The 19,780-nt window shown below is 35.6% G+C and overlaps 1 protein-coding gene across 1 annotated transcript; it reads left to right on the plus strand.

Moving 5' to 3' along the window:
• Window positions 1-246: 246 nt before the first annotated feature.
• On the plus strand, window positions 247-16,177 carry Got1 (Glutamate oxaloacetate transaminase 1). The gene is made up of 8 exons (XM_068370663.1): window positions 247-515; window positions 3,221-3,402; window positions 4,118-4,226; window positions 4,522-4,706; window positions 8,518-8,701; window positions 9,293-9,458; window positions 12,473-12,615; window positions 14,846-16,177. Exons 1-8 carry the CDS (start codon window positions 401-403, stop codon window positions 14,983-14,985), a joined length of 1,224 nt encoding a protein of 407 aa, XP_068226764.1. The 5' UTR covers window positions 247-400; the 3' UTR covers window positions 14,986-16,177.
• Window positions 16,178-19,780: the final 3,603 nt, after the last annotated feature.

The raw sequence follows: 19,780 nt of genomic DNA on the forward strand, positions 1-19,780 counted from the left end.
TTTCTTCACGGTACTTAGTACTTGTATTAATCTTCACAAAAGTTGCTAGGTTTTTACATATTTTCAGTTAATAAGATTAGCATTGTTAAATTTGATGAAGCAAGTGATATTATTATGCAATTATGGACACAATGAAGAAAGTGTCAAGGGAAGATCGCTTAACGAAATGGGGTAACTCCCTTTCCCGATCGTCATTTGTCTTTTGTTTATATCCTATTCTCTTGTTTATACTTGACCGGCTGCAACTCAGTCGCCGATCGGCCCTCGTCCCACAAGCACTCACTCTTCTTTGCTCCAGCAGTCATACTTGTTCTCTCTTACTAGGTGTATCACTCTCTCTTGATTTATTTTTACTGCAATTTTAATTCAAGTAGACCGTCTTATCAATACATCCGAGAAAATGGCTCCCAGCAGATTTACGAAGATTAAAATCGCTCCTCCCATCGAGGTATTTGCTGTCATGAAAGCTTTCAATGACTGCACACATGAAAAGAAAGTGAACCTCAGTGTAGGAGGTAAGTTGTCAGTTTTGGTATTTATTTATAAATTGTCAATTATTTAAACTTGCAAGAGCTCGATATTTTTAAAAAAAAGCAGAGTTGGCGGAATGTCATAGAGCGCCAGGTTCAAAATTGATTTAGTACGTTTGATTTTATTTACGAGTTTATTATTACCTGCTAAGCCACAACCCTAGTTGTAAAAGCAGAATGCTATAAGCCCAAGGGCCCCAACAGGGAAAATAGCCCAGTGAGGAAAGGAAACAAGGAAAAAAATTTTAAGAACTGTAACAACCTAAAAATAAATAATGTGAAAGAAATTTAAACGCGTAACACAATAGTATGATACAGTGAAAGTGTTTTCTCTGCAATTAAAAGCAATTGTATCTTTTCCTAATTAGATATTGTCAGAATTGCCAATTTCTATTACGTGGATATTCAAATGGAAATTGGTTTTGCAGTTGTAGAAAATCTATGAACGAGTGGGTTACACCCCCAGAAAATTTAGTTTGTGTATCTTTACTGGTAGTGACACTTCTAATTATAGCTACTGAACACCAAGACATGGCAAAGACAATTGTAGGGAGGGGTTGGAATTTCACAACCCAGGTCATAATAAAACCAACGAAAGTGTCTCGGAGATCATTTGTATTTTGGATCACAGTTTAAATTAAAGTATAAGGGCCTTACTTACCTTACCTTTCCTGCCTAATTCAACCTAACTAACCTTACTAACCTAACTACCGTAACATAAAGTCTATTAACCCTTAATCCCCAGGGGTTATTTTTTTTTTTCAAGCACATTTTGCAGTATATTTTTTCAAATTGCTCTAACAGCCTTAATTTTCATCATAGAGAGGTCAGGTTGGTCTCATTCTCTTGGAAAATGCCTGAAGTTTCTCATAAGATTATAAAAAATATGCAAAAAAAAAAAAATGTAATTAGCAGTTTTTTGCGAGGACGTACTGGTACGTCCATGGGGGTAAAGGGATGAGGTTTGTGAAATGTACCAGTTCGTGCTTTGGGGGTAAAAGGGTTAAAGATATGGTATTATTGTACTGTATTACAGGGCAGTGTAACCTTGGGTAAAAACTACTTAATATTCACATTTTAATTTTACTGTTCCCGGAAATAATCTGTTTTGTAAAAAGTATATACAGTATATACTTTATCTCCCCATTGTAATGGAACCCTGAAATCAGTGAGCCATGGTGACCCCTTCAATAAGTAAGGACGCAGCTATGTTGGTCAGGTTAGATGGTGTACCTTAGGGTAATAAAGTACATATCCCTGTAATTCCTTTTAAATTTTAGTACCGTATAATATCGGAGACCTGTCGGAATTGTTATTAAGGTACATACGAATACAGTAATGGCACATGTAGAATTAGCAATAAACACGGCCACCAGCTAACCTAAACAAACTACCTAACCTAACCTAGTGGCCGTATCCTTACCTAGCAGGGGCTTTGCCCCCCTTTGCAACCCCCCCCCCCCCCATACACAGCCATTTTAAATATAAGACAGCCTTAAACCATTTGTGTACTTACTTAGGTTAGAGGATTAAGGTGAGCTGCACCTTTCCGACTCAGTACCCAATGCACATTAACCTCGCAAATGAATCAGCACTAATTTATAGTTTTGTGAGAAATTCCTTGTTCATGTTCAACAAATTTATAACTAAATTTAACACCAATATAATTATATACAAGTAAAAAATGAGATTCTATATGTAAATGAGACTTTTCAAATTAAGTTCCCTTAAAAATGGATACGTTGAAACTACACATTTTTTTTTCACTTCTTGTTTTTCAATACAGCATGCTTTCTGTCATACCGAAATGCTTTTTTGTTAATATCCAGTCGACACTTAGAACTACAGGTGGGGCAAATAGTGTCACTTTCAACAGCACCGTGATCTTGGCAGTAATTTATTATTCTTTAGATGTCACCACAATAATGCAAAAGAAAATCTTTATAAAATAGATAACAATTGAGACAAGAACTTGGGAGAAAATCTACAGAAATTGATGTCAAAGTAGATGGTAAATGAGAAACCGCACTATAAGTTGAAGGTTCACACTCCTCCATGGCTCAAGAAGACTGAAAATGTTTTGTGAAAATTGGGTGTTCAAGTCACGTGATTCTAGTTTTGTTAAAATGCTAGTCCCAAGTAAAATGTGGATAATCATCATTGGTTAAAGACTATGGCTACGTAGATTACATTCGATGATGTAATAATGACATAATCTATGTTTTTGACGTACAAACGAGAGATCAGTCTGAAGAGGAATTTGATCAAGTTATGAAGTCGAGGGACTTGATTTTTTTCTGGTGGGTCAAATTTAATTATCATTTAAAAACCACTTCTAGCACCGCTTAGATTTATATATCAAACAAAACCTCAGACTTCCCTCTTTTTAGTGAAAGTACTTAAATTTGATAACCTGCTGGAGCTATTGTGTAGAATTACCAATCATTGTGTATACTATTATAATGCTGTTAAAAAGATTATTTTCAAGCTAATTATTCCTCTTCCTGTTGGGGACCAGTATAGCTTTCAGGATGCAAAGCTGAAAGGTTATAAAGTATTTTGCTCATGTACTGGCGTACATCATTTGTTCACGAAAACAGAAATCTAGTACATTTCATATTTCTACATATTAAGGTGTAGTACAGTGTTGTACGTTGTTTTTCTTATATTTTTAATCCATATTTCCACAGCTTATCGTACTGATGATGCCAAGCCTTGGGTCTTACCAGTAGTAAGGAAAGTTGAGGCAGAACTGGCTGCCGACATGTCTCTTAACCACGAATACCTGCCTATTCTTGGCTTGGAGTCTTTCTCAACTGCAGCCGCTAAGATGTTGCTGGGTGCTGATCATCAAACAATAAAAGACGGAAAGGTGAAATGTTTTCCTTAGGCATTTGTTATTACAGTATTGTATTCTGTTAGTTAGCTGTCAGAAGGAACCATTTTAAGCTTGGCTTAGAGTAACCATTTTTTTTTATCAGCTTTATTCATAAAATTATTTGTCTGCTTTTGACAAAATAGATTGTACAAGTTTTACCGAAAAATAGTAATGTTTTTTATTAGGAATTTGTGATAAGAAAGGATATATGAAATAGTTGCAAAGGGATAGGAAATGTTCTTCGCTTTATTGTACAGAGATTATCAACACTTAATCACTTATCACAGCAGCGTCATGATAAGTGCTCTAGATAAGCAGTGAGGTCTTAGGATACTTGAAATAGGGAAGGGAGGTCTCTAAATACAAAGACATTACATACTACTATAATTAATGACTGCTTATTTTTATGTAGCATCTGCTTGGTGTTTCACAAGCATTGCTGAATAACATTCATTCGTTCCTGGCAGTATTATATTGTCAGGTTATGGAAGTATACTGTGTAGTATCGTACCAATTTTTAGCTTTACTGATAGCACTATCCATTATTGAGCAATACTGTCTACTGCTGAAAGAAAGGTGTTTATCAACCATATGCTCTATACAGGGGATTAGGTTTGCCATATCTTCTGTAGTGGAAATATGGGTATTTGGTTTTGTGTGCATGAAGATGTATTTTAATAATTTGTTGATTTTTTTTCTCCTGTACCAGGTTACTTCTATTCAAGTGTTGTCAGGAACTGGCGGTTTAAGAATTGCTGCCGAGTTCTTGCACAGAATCCTTAATTATGACACCTTCTACATATCTTCTCCAACTTGGGGTGATTATTCATAAATCTTTTATTGTATCTTGGTTTTCTATGAGTTATATATTGCTCTATAGACTTTTAGTCAGTACAGTATGTTTTATTGATACATGACCTTTAGTAATTTGAGAAATAAATCTGTTATTTCTGCTTGCTAAGTACTGTAGTTTAATTAAATGAAAGTCATAAAGTAAATATACGCTTTAGTTATGAAATTGTGATTTGCGAGGGCTTTGAAATATCATCGTAATGTAACTAATTTGGGTAAATTATGAATGACAAGCTTAAGGTTGAACTCCATTCATTACAGGTAACCATAGAATGATTTTCAACCAGGCTGGATTCACAAATTGTGTGCAATACCGATACTGGAATGCAGAGACTCGTGGTCTTGACTTTGATGGCATGATGGAGGATCTCAAGAATGCCCCAGAAAATTCAGTTATTATCCTACATGCTTGTGCACACAACCCAACAGGAGTAGATCCAACTGAGGTATAGTGAATTTATTTTATTTCAGGTTGGATACCTAAAGAGAAGGATTTTGAAATTATTTCATTTACATTTTTAATAAATAAATATGGTTATATGGATGCTTTTTTAGTATTTTTTGGTCTTTTATCTTCTGCGTGTGTGTGGATTTTAAACTATTGGCATGAAAGCATGATTGAAAATCTGTAAAATACTCAAGTACATGTTGATAAAATACAAACTATTACTTTACAAGTACGTACTTTTTTAACGGTTCGATGACATTGGAAACTGCAATTGATGGTAATTAACTAGGGAGTGGAGTGGCTTTGGATGGGTCACTTTTCCCACTTTGCATGCATCTACTTTTTGAACGATATCCTTCAAACTCAATTTGAACATTTTAAAATCCTCTTCTAGTCATCCTTGTAAAATGCCTGTATCTGTGGCCGTATTGACCATAGCCCAACGAGTCATACTGCATTTAGTATCCTAAGGGCTGCTTTCCTTGATGGAAATTGAAAGATGTTTGTTACATTCAGTGGATTCCCAGGCTTTCAGAAGCAATATTACTAAGGGATCAACTTAACATGGAACATGGATGTCCCCCAACTCGGGTTTCAAGAAACTGTTATTCAAACACTTCAATATTGTTTTTCTGTGATTAGGTGTTATTGCTGTTTCCAGTCAGGAAGCATCTAATGTCCATTTTTTTTCAGGTAGAGGCAGGAGTGGGGCTGTGGTGTTAATTAGTAATGGAAGTTCTTAGCTTTACCCCTTTGTTACTTTTCATCAATCACCATAGGTATCATCTTCCCTGCCTGGCGTACTTTATCTTGGTCCTGTTTGAAATGTCATTCCATGAGAATGCATCTTTCAAGTCTACCTTGTCAGTTTAGGAGTGGCACAAAATTGTCTGAATTAGCTACTTTGATGATAATTTCATTCCAAGTCTAACCTCAAGAAAATGTGACTGCTTTACTTGAAAACAAATGAAGGAGGATTTAGGGACTGATCAGCATATAAAGGAAGGTGTACAGTATATCTCTCAGGCTACATGTCATCATTAGGGAACATTATAAAATGGGGCTTTCAGAGTCAGTTTGCCCAAATTTATGTGCAAGCATTTATGTAATTAACCAGTTGAGATTGCTACATCTAAACTTGACGCATATCAAATGTACTCAGTTTGCTTAAACTGTTAACGTAGGGTTGTGGCAACCTACTGAAAATGTCCCAGACTTGAGTTCCTTGGTTGGGAGTTTGAACCCTGATAGATTTCAGTACAGATGTGTGTGCATCCTTAGCTAGGGATGGAGGATTTGGGGGGAGCCCATAGTTCTATCTGTTAGGTTATCAGTAACTATCGCTTGTCCCTCCCTGCTCCTAGCTAGAGTGGAGACGGCTTGGGCGCGATCATATGTATGTATGGTTGATCTCTATTGCTTGTCCCTCCCTGCTCCCAGCTAGAGTGGAGACGGCTTGGGCGCGATCATATGTATGTATGGTTGATCTCTATTGCTTGTCCCTCCCTGCTCCCAGCTAGAGTGGAGACGGCTTGGGCGCGATCATATGTATGTATGGTTGATCTCTATTGCTTGTCCCTCCCTGCTCCCAGCTAGAGTGGAGACGGCTTGGGCGCGATCATATGTATGTATGGTTGATCTCTATTGCTTGTCCCTCCCTGCTCCCAGCTAGAGTGGAGACGGCTTGGGCGCGATCATATGTATGTATGGTTGATCTCTATTGCTTGTCCCTCCCTGCTCCCAGCTAGAGTGGAGACGGCTTGGGCGCGATCATATGTATGTATGGTTGATCTCCATTGCTTGTCCCTCCCTGCTCCCAGCTAGAGTGGAGACGGCTTGGGCGCGATCATATGTATGTATGGTTGATCTCCATTGCTTGTCCCTCCCTGCTCCCAGCTAGAGTGGAGACGGCTTGGGCGCGATCATATGTATGTATGGTTGATCTCCATTGCTTGTCCCTCCCTGCTCCCAGCTAGAGTGGAGACGGCTTGGGCGCGATCATATGTATGTATGGTTGATCTCCATTGCTTGTCCCTCCCTGCTCCCAGCTAGAGTGGAGACGGCTTGGCCGCGATCATATGTATGTATGGTTGATCTCCATTGCTTGTCCCTCCCTGCTCCCAGCTAGAGTGGAGACGGCTTGGCCGCGATCATATGTATGTATGGTTGATCTCCATTGCTTGTCCCTCCCTGCTCCCAGCTAGAGTGGAAACGGCTTGGGCATGATCATTTGTATGGTTGATCTCTAGTCAGTGTCATATCACTTGGCTCTGCTACTAATGAGTAAACTTTAAACTATTAATTAATTTTGTATCCAATTTGACCGTATTGTTGTTAATTAGTAATTATCATGACCAATTACAAGCTGAATATTGTGTACCTTTTCAGACTTGATGCTTTAAACTATTGTTCTGATCTTTCTCTTGTATTCTGTTAGATATGGGCCTTGTAAACTCATGATTTTGACATAACATTCAACTGTGTACAGCAGATGCAGTAGCATAACCATCCCTCATCAATATTGATAAAATATAATGTATTTTCTACACAACAGTGGAACGATCATTTTTTTTTTTTTTTTAAGATTAATTCCCTACTTTTAAATGTCTTCCTAATTAAAAGGTAGGAACTACTGCTAGGTGCTAAATCTTCTCAAATTCTTCCATGACTTGCCTTTGAATTCTGTTTATTTTAGTTCTTGCACTTGAGTTCTTGTCAAATTGACATAGGAAAACCCTATTTATTTCTATATGAAGTGCCAGGGATTACTTAAAAGTGAAAAGAAGTACACTTTACTTCATTTACTCATTTGGCTTTAAAATCCTGGGAAGGATTTAGTGAGGTTCATGGTTTGTGATAATCTCTGTCCATAACTCCTTAATTTTGATGGTGGGACATAATGAGACTGCTGGACTAGGGGCTTGTTAAAGGTTTACAGTATGTTCTTAGGGGCTTGGTAAAGTAAAGGTTTACAGTATGTACTGTATGTGTAACATGAAAATTTCAATACTTTATGCCATATATTGCATTCACATGTAAAGGTATATCATACATATAAGTGAATGCTATGTATGTTTGCATTCACATGTATAGGTATATCATACATATAAGTGAATGCTATGTATTTTTGCATTCACGTGTATAGGTATATCATACATATCAGTGAATGCTATATATTTTTGCATTCACGTGTATAGGTATATCATGTATTTTTGCATTCACATGTATAGGTACAGTATATCACGCATATCAGTCAATGCTATATATTTTTGCATTCACATGTACAGTATAGGTATATCATATGCCTCTGTAAAAATTAGTGGAAAATTTTTATATTAGAATTCAATTTTTAATTATAACTGCCTTTATAATTCAATTATAAATTCTAACTTTACCTTTGATAAGCCAGTACAAATTTTACCGTTTCCAATTTTATTCATGCTTTGCTATTACGCTTTTAAATTCATAATTTCTTAGACTGTTGGTTTTTATATAAATATTCAAGGCACTGTTATGTTTTAATGATTTGCTACAGTTACGAGAGTAAAGTGCCACTGCCTTAAAATTTAGGTTATATTTATGAATATCATCATGCATTTTTTTTTCTCTGGGTTGTGCATTTAGTCTTTGAATATGCTGTCCACTCCTTTAAGTGATAATTAAGGATTTCTATGCATGGTAAAAGCTCATGTTATGAAGATAGCTCTTAATTAAGGAATGCTAGAATTAAATTTTTGTTTTGCATGTAAATTTCTATGTCTTGCATTTGGCTATCTTATAAGATCAGTCGATCTCTCAACTCCCTGTAGGACCAGTGGAAGCAGATTGCTGATGTTATTGAAGAGAAGAATCTCTTCCCTCTATTTGACTCTGCATACCAAGGTTTTGCATCTGGAGATCTCGACAAAGATGCCTGGGCTGTGCGCCACTTTGCTGACCGAGGATTTGAGATGATGGCCACACAATCCTTTTCCAAAAACTTTGGTCTCTACAGTAAGTTAAAGGACACTTTTGTTTGCCTGTAATCTTCTTTTATTATTATATAATGCTTTACTTTATAATATGCTTTCGTTGGTTAGGTATGTTGATCTGAAATTTATGGAACAGATGATGTATTGTATGTGTTTTAAGTCTGAACCTAGTATTTTGGAAGCTTCTTTTTAAGAGCAATAACTTTTGAGACAAAGTATTTTGCATATCGTGACGCTTAAAATTTAGTCACTAATATATAATTTAATTATACAGTACTATAAATACCATTACCAGTTAGGTGGTTTTATAGGTAGTAGGTTGGCCAGGGCACAACCCACCCACTGAGATACTACCGGTAGAGATTTATAGGATCCTTTGACTGTAGAGATTAGGTAGGCTTAGTGAAACTGACGTATAGTATGTCTCTCCACCCAGTGACATATTCACCAGTTTTAAAAGAAAATTCGACATAATTTAACTTTTACTTGAAATTTTATCTTATGTAGGTAAAGAAAAAATTCAGGCCAGACAGAGCAAATTTTAATTTTACTTTGCCTTTTTCATCTTTAGATTGCTCAGTTTTGTAACAAGATGCCATTCAATTTTTTTCAGATGAGAGGATTGGCAACCTAATGATGATTATTAACGACACTAGTATGATTGTCCCCACGAGGTCTCAGCTGACGTTACTCGTCCGAGGCTCTTACTCCAATCCTCCAAGTCACGGTGCCCGAATTGTATCTTCTGTATTGAACAATGAAGCACTTTTTGATGAGTGGTAAGTGCAAAACTTATCAGTAATTTTTATGAACCTCCTTTGATGTACATACTGTATTGCTTCTCTCACAAAGCTTGGCTTTTGTCTTCGTTTACCCCCAAAACTGAACATGCCATGTTTTCTTTCTTTTCAATTGGCTTAGCAATCTAGCAGCAAATGGCAATAATCTCAACTATAGATACTTTGTCTTCTCATTGGCTAATGCTTAATAAGTTGACTTTGTGTATACCTCTTTTAAGTTTGTGAAAGCATTAGAGAGGGGTTTTTTTCCTACTCAAGTAAGTTTTATTTAGGATTAGTAATTTCATATGATGTCTTCTGAATTTGTTAGGAAATTCTGTGTATTGTCTGTTGTTAAGAAAGTTATTTCTAGGCGATCATGATGAACAAGATCGTTTTTGATTTGTGGTTTTGCTGGTAATATATTTTTACATTTAGTTTTTTGAAGTTTTACCATGATACTAAATAGGATTGATTGGTTTTCAAATCAATAGTTTCAAAGTATTCTTGTTCATCTTTCCTTGATATGCAATATGTTCCCTAGAGTAATTAAGATTTGAAACAAATTTTTTATTTTTTATCAAGTTCGGTAATATCTTCACTTTGACATGTTTGTAATAATTAATTGTTTGTGCTTCTCTTCAGTATCATTATGATGCAGTTCCAAAAAGCTAGTACTGCACCGTTTTGCTGTTGTATGTAGTTCTGTCTTCATAATTTTCCACGAAGATTATATTTTTGTAGACATTGCCTTGTGATTTTCCATGGCTGAAAATAGTCAATAACAAGATGTGTGTATTGTTGTGTACGGACAATGTTATTTATAATTGATGGATTGAGTAATGGACATTTTATAGTATGAAAAGTAATATTCATCGGGTAATGTGGTGAATTTAGTAGTTGAAACACGAGTCAAACACTTCCAGACTGTTTGTATTTTAGGATAATCTCAAACTACCAAAAAATCTTTTGACCACTATGATCAAATTAAATGAGACATGTCGGTTGATTATTTAATGTTAGGGAGTAAACTATAGTCCATTTCTTTTAGCGAGTCATATTTGCACCGACTTGCAGCGGTGCCCTTTTAGCTCGGAAAAGTTTCCTGATCGCTGATTGGTTGGACAAGATAATTCTAACCTATCAGCGACCAGGAAACTTTTCCGAGCTAAAAGGGCACCGTTGCGAGTCGGTGCAAGTATGACTCGCTAAAAGAAATGGACTATAGTGTGATGATTCCATATTTTGTTTGCAGATGGAATAATTACTTATATTCTTCCCTGCCTGATCTTTTAACTGTGTAATATTAACCTAACATTAAAAGCTTGTTCATGGCCAGTTCATTTTCATTCGTTTAGGTTTAACATGATATATAGTTATTGCCTAGGGTTTAGTTTTATGAAGTACATTCCATTGGCATCTTATGACATTTAGAGTGGTTCTCAAGTTCTGGAATTATTGCATAGGGTTTAGTTTTATGAAGTACATTACGTTGGCATCTTATGACATTTAGAGTGGTTCTCGATATTTGAAGTTCTGGAATTATTGCGTAGGGTTTAGTTTTATGGAGTTCATTCTGTTGGCATCTTATGACATTTAGAGTGGTTCTCAATATTTGAAGTTCTGGAATTATTGCGTAGGGTTTAGTTTTATGGAGTTCATTCTGTTGGCATCTTATGACATTTAGAGTGGTTCTCAATATTTGAAGTTCTGGAATTATAGCGTAGGGTTTAGTTTTATGGAGTTCATTCCGTTGGCATCTTATGACATTTAGAGTGGTTCTCAATATTTGAAGTTCTGGAATTATTGCGTAGGGTTTAGTTTTATGGAGTTCATTCCGTTGGCATCTTATGACATTTAGAGTGGTTCTCAATATTTGAAGTTCTGGAATTATTGCGTAGGGTTTAGTTTTATGGAGTACATTCCGTTGGCATCTTATGACATTTAGAGTGGTTCTCAATATTTGAAGTTCTGGAATTATTGCGTAGGGTTTAGTTTTATGGAGTACATTCCGTTGGCATCTTATGACATTTAGAGTGGTTCTCAATATTTGAAGTTCTGGAATTATTGCGTAGGGTTTAGTTTTATGGAGTACATTCCGTTGGCATCTTATGACATTTAGAGTGGTTCTCAATATTTAAAGTTCTGGAATTATTGCGTAGGGTTTAGTTTTATGGAGTACATTCCGTTGGCATCTTATGACATTTAGAGTGGTTCTCAATATTTAAAGTTCTGGAATTATTGCGTAGGGTTTAGTTTTATGGAGTACATTCCGTTGGCATCTTATGACATTTAGAGTGGTTCTCAATATTTAAAGTTCTGGAATTATTGCGTAGGGTTTAGTTTTATGGAGTACATTCCGTTGGCATCTTATGACATTTAGAGTGGTTCTCAATATTTAAAGTTCTGGGTATGAATTAATTTTTCATGGATTTACATTGATGGTATCCAAGTCTTGAATTGATGGTTAATGAGTTTTCTCAATTGCAATATTAACAGTAACACTATGATGATAATTATAGTTCGACTCACTTGTATTGATAAATTTCTTATCATATTAGGCAGTACCTGGTTCATTATAAAACACCAGCAAACCATTGATTCACAGTACATAACTTTCATAGTGTTTTCAGAAAGATGTGTTAAATGAGAACTTATTTGAGCAGAATGTGATCTTTTTTACCTTCTTTCGTCTCCCTGGTTGTCTTACTTTCTGTCTTCTCTTTTTCCTCCTCTTACCAAGGTCAAAACATGGCTAATTTATTTCTGATGTTGATTCACTCATTTGAGAGGGACCTAATGTTTTTTAAGGCTATTAAAGGTTAATTGCATGGTAATCCAGTTCTATGAATAATCACTTGTACAAACAATAAATTGTTTAATATTTTCCATTTATTCATTAATAATAAAGTCTTTGCCAGTGCTAGTTTCCTCTTCTCCCTCTTTTCATATTGTATTTGCTGTAGCTGTCTCATTCATAATTTTGACTTGATCATCCAAATTTGAATTCGCAGGAGAGGTTGCATCAAAACAATGAGTGGAAGAATTATTGAGATGCGCAATGGGCTGAGGGAACGTCTCGAGAAGCTCGGTACCCCTGGGAACTGGGACCACATCACAAAACAGATTGGAATGTTTTCATTCACTGGTCTCACAGGTATGCTAGTCTTCATTTTTGCATGAAAACCATTTATCTTGCCAAGGTATAAATACTATTCAACAGGGTTTATAGTCGTCAGTTTACAGTACCCATGAGATGGAAAAGTTCGTTGATTGTAACTGGTTTTTTTTTTTTTTTTTTTTTTTTTTTGTATCTGTTAAATGTTTCATTATATTTTCTTTGTCCTCACTGATTCTAAGATAAGGAGTCACTTGCCTTTGTGAATTTTCTCCAATCATTCCTATCAAAACCATTGTTCTTTATCAGACTCCTCATTTGCAGTATGGCGTCATCTTAGCCTTCTTGACTTGCACCTCTAATAGATTCAACACAGTTCTTCATTCCCTTGCCCTCACTCACCCTTACCACATGCCCATACTACCTCTATCTAGACACTCTTTTCATATCAGTAATATTTGTCACCGAGGGCACTGTTCGTAATTTCTTAACCCTTTTACCCCCAAAGGACGTACTGGTACGTTTCACAAAACCCATCCCTTTACCCCCATGGACGTACCGGTACGTCCTTGCAAAAAGATGCTTTAAAAATTTTTTCGTTTTTTTTCATATTTTTGATAATTTTTGGAAAAAATTCAGGCATTTTCCAAGAGAATGAGACCAACCTGACCTCTCTATGACAAAAATTAAGGCTGTTAGAGCAATTTAAAAAAACTACACTGCCAAATGTGCTGGGAAAAAAATAACCCCCTGGGGGTTAAGGGTTGGAAATTTCCAAAGAGCCCGGGGGTAAAAGGGTTAATTTTTCGTTTTTTCACACAGTGAGATGCCAAAATCTACATCAACATCATTTCTGTTAGCTCCAGCTTCTTTTTCTCCTTAAATTTACATATTTTCTCCAATACATAATCACTGGCCAGATTTTGCTATGGGAGAGCATGATTTTCAGTTTATTTGGCATTCTTTTGTCACACACTACCCCTGGTATTTGTCTCCATTTCCCCGAAGCTGCTTTTATCCTTGGCTTTACACTGTCACCTGGCTTAATTTACATCCCAATCGTAAGTTATTAAACGATGATCTACTTTGAAAAACCACGATCTCATATAGGCTAATATGAAACTTTATGTCATTTCAAGTACATAAACACTCCATTTCCTATTCCAAATCCTTTGGTCTTCATGTACCTCATCAAATCCATTTCCATTCTTCACATGAGGGTATCTGCTGTTATGATTAATCCTTTACTATTCTGATTACTGTTTTATTGTACAGTTCACATGAAAAGATGCTAACTGTTTGATGTTGGATATTTTGAAATACTAAATATTTCTATGAATAACCCGTTTAAGGTTTTAATGTAGTACGGTATATAAAGTACTGTACTTCACATATGGTACAAGTTTTTTTTTTTCATTCAGCATTGTGCATTTAAGGATACTATATTAAGCAACACTTTGAGATGTTGATGACACTCCCATTCCTGGACAATAGGATTCCCATGGAGTTAGATTAGTAGAATGTTTATTATCAGATTTGTTATTTTTTATTACTGTACATTAAATTAAAGGTATTTTACTTTAAAGTTGAACTGTAACCAGTTCTTTACCTTCGAAAATAAAGATATGTTGAGCAATAAAATAAAAACATCTCAGAACCTCAAAAGATTGGATATATGGATTATTGCTGGACAGTTACTTCATAAATTCCAGATTTTTGTCCTTGAAAGATGTTTGTTGTAAATTGAATGTTGTTGGTGTGAAAAGTGTGACTGGCCGAGAGAAGGTTGTGACTCAAAGACAGGATGAAAGCAACTGAATCTCTCGGCCCGTCACATTGGTGACCCCGGAGTGACTAGAACACCCAGCCCTCTGATAACATCAGAAGGCTGGGTGTTCGAGTTACTCCGGGGTCACCAAATATAACGTGGTGACCCCGGAAGTCGACTTACTCCTCCTGCCTTCCACCCCCCTTGTCACTCTGGGGTCACCAATGTGACGTGGTCACTCCGGGGTCACCACGTCACAAAAGTCATGATAATACACTTGGTGGAAAAGGATCAGTTAGGATCCTTTTTCAGTAAATATTTCCTTTCTTTAGGAGAATTTCAAAGCAATTTCTTGCAATTTTATCAAAGAGTATTTGAATCAAGCTTATTTGATAATGTGTTGCTGTGAGAAAGAATTTTATTCTCACATACAGTGCACATTTAAGTTTGTTCTCCATTGTATATAGGCTATTAATGTATATGTATCTTTTTCTCTTCCAGCGGCTCAGGCAAAGCACCTGGCTGATAAATATTACATATTCTTACTCTCAAGTGGAAGAATCAACATGTGTGGACTGACTACGGGTAATATTGATTATGTCGCCGAGGCTATTCATGATGCCGTAACCAATGTCAAGTAAAACGTAAGCTTTATTGGTCGTGACATTGGAAAGAAATGGTTAGTAGGTTGTAGCGGTAAAATACTTTTACCCGTGATTTAATTTTCCAGTCTTGATCAAGCCCAGTGATTAGGGAAATTGGGAAACTACGTTATGAAATCGGTCTTTCATTTTATAAATTAACATGTTGCTTTAAAACATGATCAAATTGCTTTAGTTCATACATTGCTTTGAAGGAAGCACTGGCTAAGCTTTTGCAATTCTTATACACCCTTTGTGCGAACAAAATATTATTTCTGTAAATAATGAGTTCCTAAGTTTATTGATAAGGTGAGACACTGCAACATTTTCTTGTTAAGTAAAATTACTCATATACTGCAAAAAGAAAAGGGGTGTTTGGAAGTGATTTATCAACAATATGCTTACAGCAAAATACTCATTATAAAAAATTAAGGAAATGTGGGTCTGCTCAACATGTTGGCATATTCTATTTATGTCAAGTGAAGGTAATTTAATTTTGTGTAATAATAACTAAATTATTTTTCTTTGTAAAAAGTTGAAATTAATTTTTTTTTGCAAATTTTGAAATTTCATTTTGATTAGGATTTTACTTAGACATTAAAGAGTAATATATTGTAGTGGATAATGAATGTATGAGATGGAAATATATATTTGTTGAATAATAGTAATATATGAGTACTGTAGTTGTGTGTTATTGTACAGTGTAAAGGATGGTGCAACATTTAAAGTCTTTAAACAGTGCAGAAATTGAAGGGCTTTATCAGTGGTTTTTATTTCATCGGAAGTTCTAAGTTCCTGAAAATTATTTGAAACTGGTGTTTCATATCCATATTTTATTTCTATAAGATCATATTTTTGTAAAGTTCACAGTTAATCGATGCTATTTTCTAGCATTATTTTCATGTACACGGCATTATACGCAATACCTAGTTATAACTACTTTCAATCATAGTGAATGAAGAGCTGTATGAGTGTTCAACTTTATATTTAGTCTGTATTTTGTGTATGGAATTTTGTCATTTAATTTGTTTTTAATGTGAGATTTATCAGAATATGTACTGGAAACGTTAGTGCCTGATTGTCAATACTAGAAGATGAAACTTCAAAAAATGGTTGATTGTTGCACCTGTAAATATAGTTTTTGTTTCCATTGTCACTATTTTGTCAGGAAAGTAAAGACTGTTGAAGCATTTTACTTGGTTTTTATTTTTCCATTAGTATGATGTAAATATTGAAGGGCTATATTTATGTTTACATAATTGCAATGTAGTGAGAAGGTGTAAGCTTAATCTAACTGGGCTTTAATATAGCCTCCTCAGGAAACATAATCTTTCTGTGAGGCTGTAGTAGTAACTTCTGTGTTTTGGAAACTTAGATTTTAAGATATTTGGATATATTCTTATATTAGATAGTACAGTAGTAGTAAACAATTATTATCGTATCTTAGTTATATAACTGGAGTAATTTTTGGCTTCCATCTTCACAGGTTTCTGTCATACTTTACTTCCATTTACTCTGGTCTTCTCTCGTCTAGCCACCTAGCTAATGTATACTAGTATCTCGTGTTAGTAACTGAATACTAGCAAATCGGGATACGGGCATACAAATTTGGATCGAGTTATGATTAACAAATTGGTCTGCTAGTAAAAATAAATTTAGCCATATGGTCATCTTTGAGAAGTACTTTTAACACACGATTTGCAGAAATCAGTCACAATGTATCTATTCGCAAATTTCATACTGTTCATGTGACTTTTACCCCATTTTGATTCACATTAGCAGCCCCCACCTTGCTCAGAGCAATTTAATTAAATTAAGGGATTCAGTGGATGTCATTCAAGAGAAAACTCCAAATATTTAACAAGTTCTCGTGGAGGAAGATATCCTTCCAAGCAGTAACCCCCTCCTATTCCTCCTCTCATCTCCCACACCCTAGCTACAACTCAAAAGGTAAAGTGTGATGTAATTTGTCAATATTTCTAATCGTGTGAATTAATATGTATTCATTTCTGATGTTAGGGGTTATAGTTTTAAGATTTTACCACATTACTTATGGGAAAATCTGTTTTATGATACAAGCAGTTTAAGTTGCGAGCTCGCTCCCAGAACAAACTCGTAAACTGGGACACTACAATACAGCTTGGCTCCAGTTTTCATTCTATTGAGAATTAAATGCTTTGCAGAAGTCCATTTTGAATATATTATAGCATGCAATTTCTTTCTCATTTGCTGCTTTGTAATGATCAATAATAATAGTGATGATGCCATGCTTAAAATTCGAAGGTATAGGAGAGATACAGAAATCAGGAAGTAATGCTCAGTGACTCATCTACGCTATACAGTACTACAGTTTGTTGGTTGAGAAGTGTGATGGAAAAACAGTGATAATCTTAATACAAGATTTATAGCTAAACATTAATTCCTTTTGCCTGATGAAGAAAAATGGACATCCAGAATTTTAAACTTGTTTTTTATGAACATAGCTCTTTTGTGCCATTTAGATGCAGTTGCTAAAAAGGTCACCATACAGTAAGCACATCACTTTATGAAATGTAGAATAGGTTATCTAGCGGAGAAAGTGCGACTTGAATGGATTTTGTAACTAATCATGGCAAAGATTAGTCTGAACATTTTCTGATAAATAAAAACTTTGCAAGACATCCGAATATTCATGATGTCAATCCTTTTACACTGAAGGCAGTCAATGTGTGTATTTGCTATTATGTTCGTGACAAATATGTGGAATTGTAACACATTGTCTCCCTTAATTACTGCCATCTGCCCACTTACAAATTAATGCTGCATAAATTAAAGGAAAAAAAATATACCCAAGCAATTTTGATATCCAGTAGGAATATTTGCCCAAAGTTCTCGAAAGAAACTGACAACAGAACTTCCTTACACCTTCGTCGTTAGAGGAATAATAACAATAAGAATAGGGAAGTAATAGGGAAGTGGGGAATATGGGGAAAGGTAGAGTACCCCTGGATACAATCCAGTTTATAGCTCAAAGGCAGGTACTCGGGATGGGAAAGATTAAGGAAATAGGGAGAAAGAGAAGTACAGGAGAAGAATAAAAGAGAGGGGCAGACCCTCTTGCGATATTAGGGAATTGGTATTATACTCCTTACACCACTAAGTAGTGTCTTTCTCAATTCAATATTACTGTACGTATAGGTGTTCATTAGTACTGTATATGAAAGAAACAAATGCTTTATAGCACAGTAATACAATTCATTACTATACTGTCATGTTGAAACTGAACTTTGGCAGAATTTTATTTCTGTTACTGCTGTTGTACATATATAGTGTGGCATACGACTGTATATTAACTGGCTACCAGTATCGGCTGGATAATCAGTGTTAAGAAAATATCCTAAACAGTGGTTTACAGTGGAAGATCTGGGGATACGAGATTAAATTTACAATGCAATTTAATGCTTCTAGATGTAGAAAAAAAAGGCATTAATTAGCCTTCACTTAAATGGTAATTATTACTATCAAGGGTAAGAAAGAGTTAGATTTAACATGTTAGCTGTGACAAATTTAGTCCAGGTGGCATAAAGACGACATTCTACATGATATTGATGAGAAAATTTATCAACGCCCAAAACGTTTCATCTATACAACTATAAATATGATGACAATTTTTGCTTATGATAACTATTTGTTGAAGGTTTACAAATATACCTGAAGCAATATTTCAGAGCAATTATGAAACATGGCGAACAGCAATATGGTTGCATTGGCGGGATATGTACAATTGGTGCTGTTTTTATGAAGTGACAGTGCTTGAAGATAACGGTGTCTGGTTTCAGTTCCAGCATCATCAGAAGAGATGCATTCCCAGACACAGCAGTGGCCTCCTGAGTAAACACTTTAAACACGCAGTCCCAGGCTGGGATCGATCAGCCATGTGAATACTAAGCGAAACATGTTACCACTGCACTTTCCTTTTACAGGAAAAGAGGCTATAAGCTTCTAATGTGCCTCTTTAGACCTATAGAATGATTTTGATAGGATATCAAGGGATATATTACTCGTGTTGGTGTTTAAAGAGAGGAAAGGACCAGAACAGTTTGGTATGATTGTTTTTAAAGAAGTATTAAAGAACAAGAACAGCACATTAGTTGTAATAACAGCCACTGGCAAGACAGAAATGTTTGAAATTATCATCTGTTTACCCCAAAGATCAGTGTTACTGATCTTCAGATAGTTTTTCATTCATTACTTCTACTTATTTATATCCTTTCCTCATGGGGCTATTTTTCAGTTGGAGCCCTAGGGCTAGTAACATCCTGCTTTTCCAACAGGGAATGTAGCTTAGCTAGTAATAATAATAACAGCCCGTTCCTGATAGCATTGGTTATGAAAATCTAAGTTATATGCAGACGATCTGGTGGCAACAGCAAGAACTGGAAAGATATTCCAGAGAAGGGTAGTCAGGTTGCAGGAATATCTTAAACTGGGTGGTATGAAGGTAATTGTGGGTAAAACTGAATTCATAATGTCTAGTAAGCAGGGAAGGGATAGGATTATACAAAAACAAGGATTAAATTTAAACCGGGTAAGGAATTTCAAATGGAGCTACTTGGGATCTACAGCAAGCCAAGGGGGAGAGTGAAAGCAAGGTAAAAGCAGCTTGGGGAAATGTTGTAGCTATTGTTCCATAATCAGATCAACAATTATGTATACTGTACAGTTGTACGACAGGCTAAGTGTAAATAATTTAGAAAAGTTGCAGGACGGTAAAAATGACGCATGATACTAGAGTCAAGTATACCAATGTGGTAAG

This window comes from Palaemon carinicauda, chromosome 3 (genome assembly GCF_036898095.1).
Source record: "Palaemon carinicauda isolate YSFRI2023 chromosome 3, ASM3689809v2, whole genome shotgun sequence".
Taxonomy (NCBI): domain Eukaryota; kingdom Metazoa; phylum Arthropoda; class Malacostraca; order Decapoda; family Palaemonidae; genus Palaemon; species Palaemon carinicauda.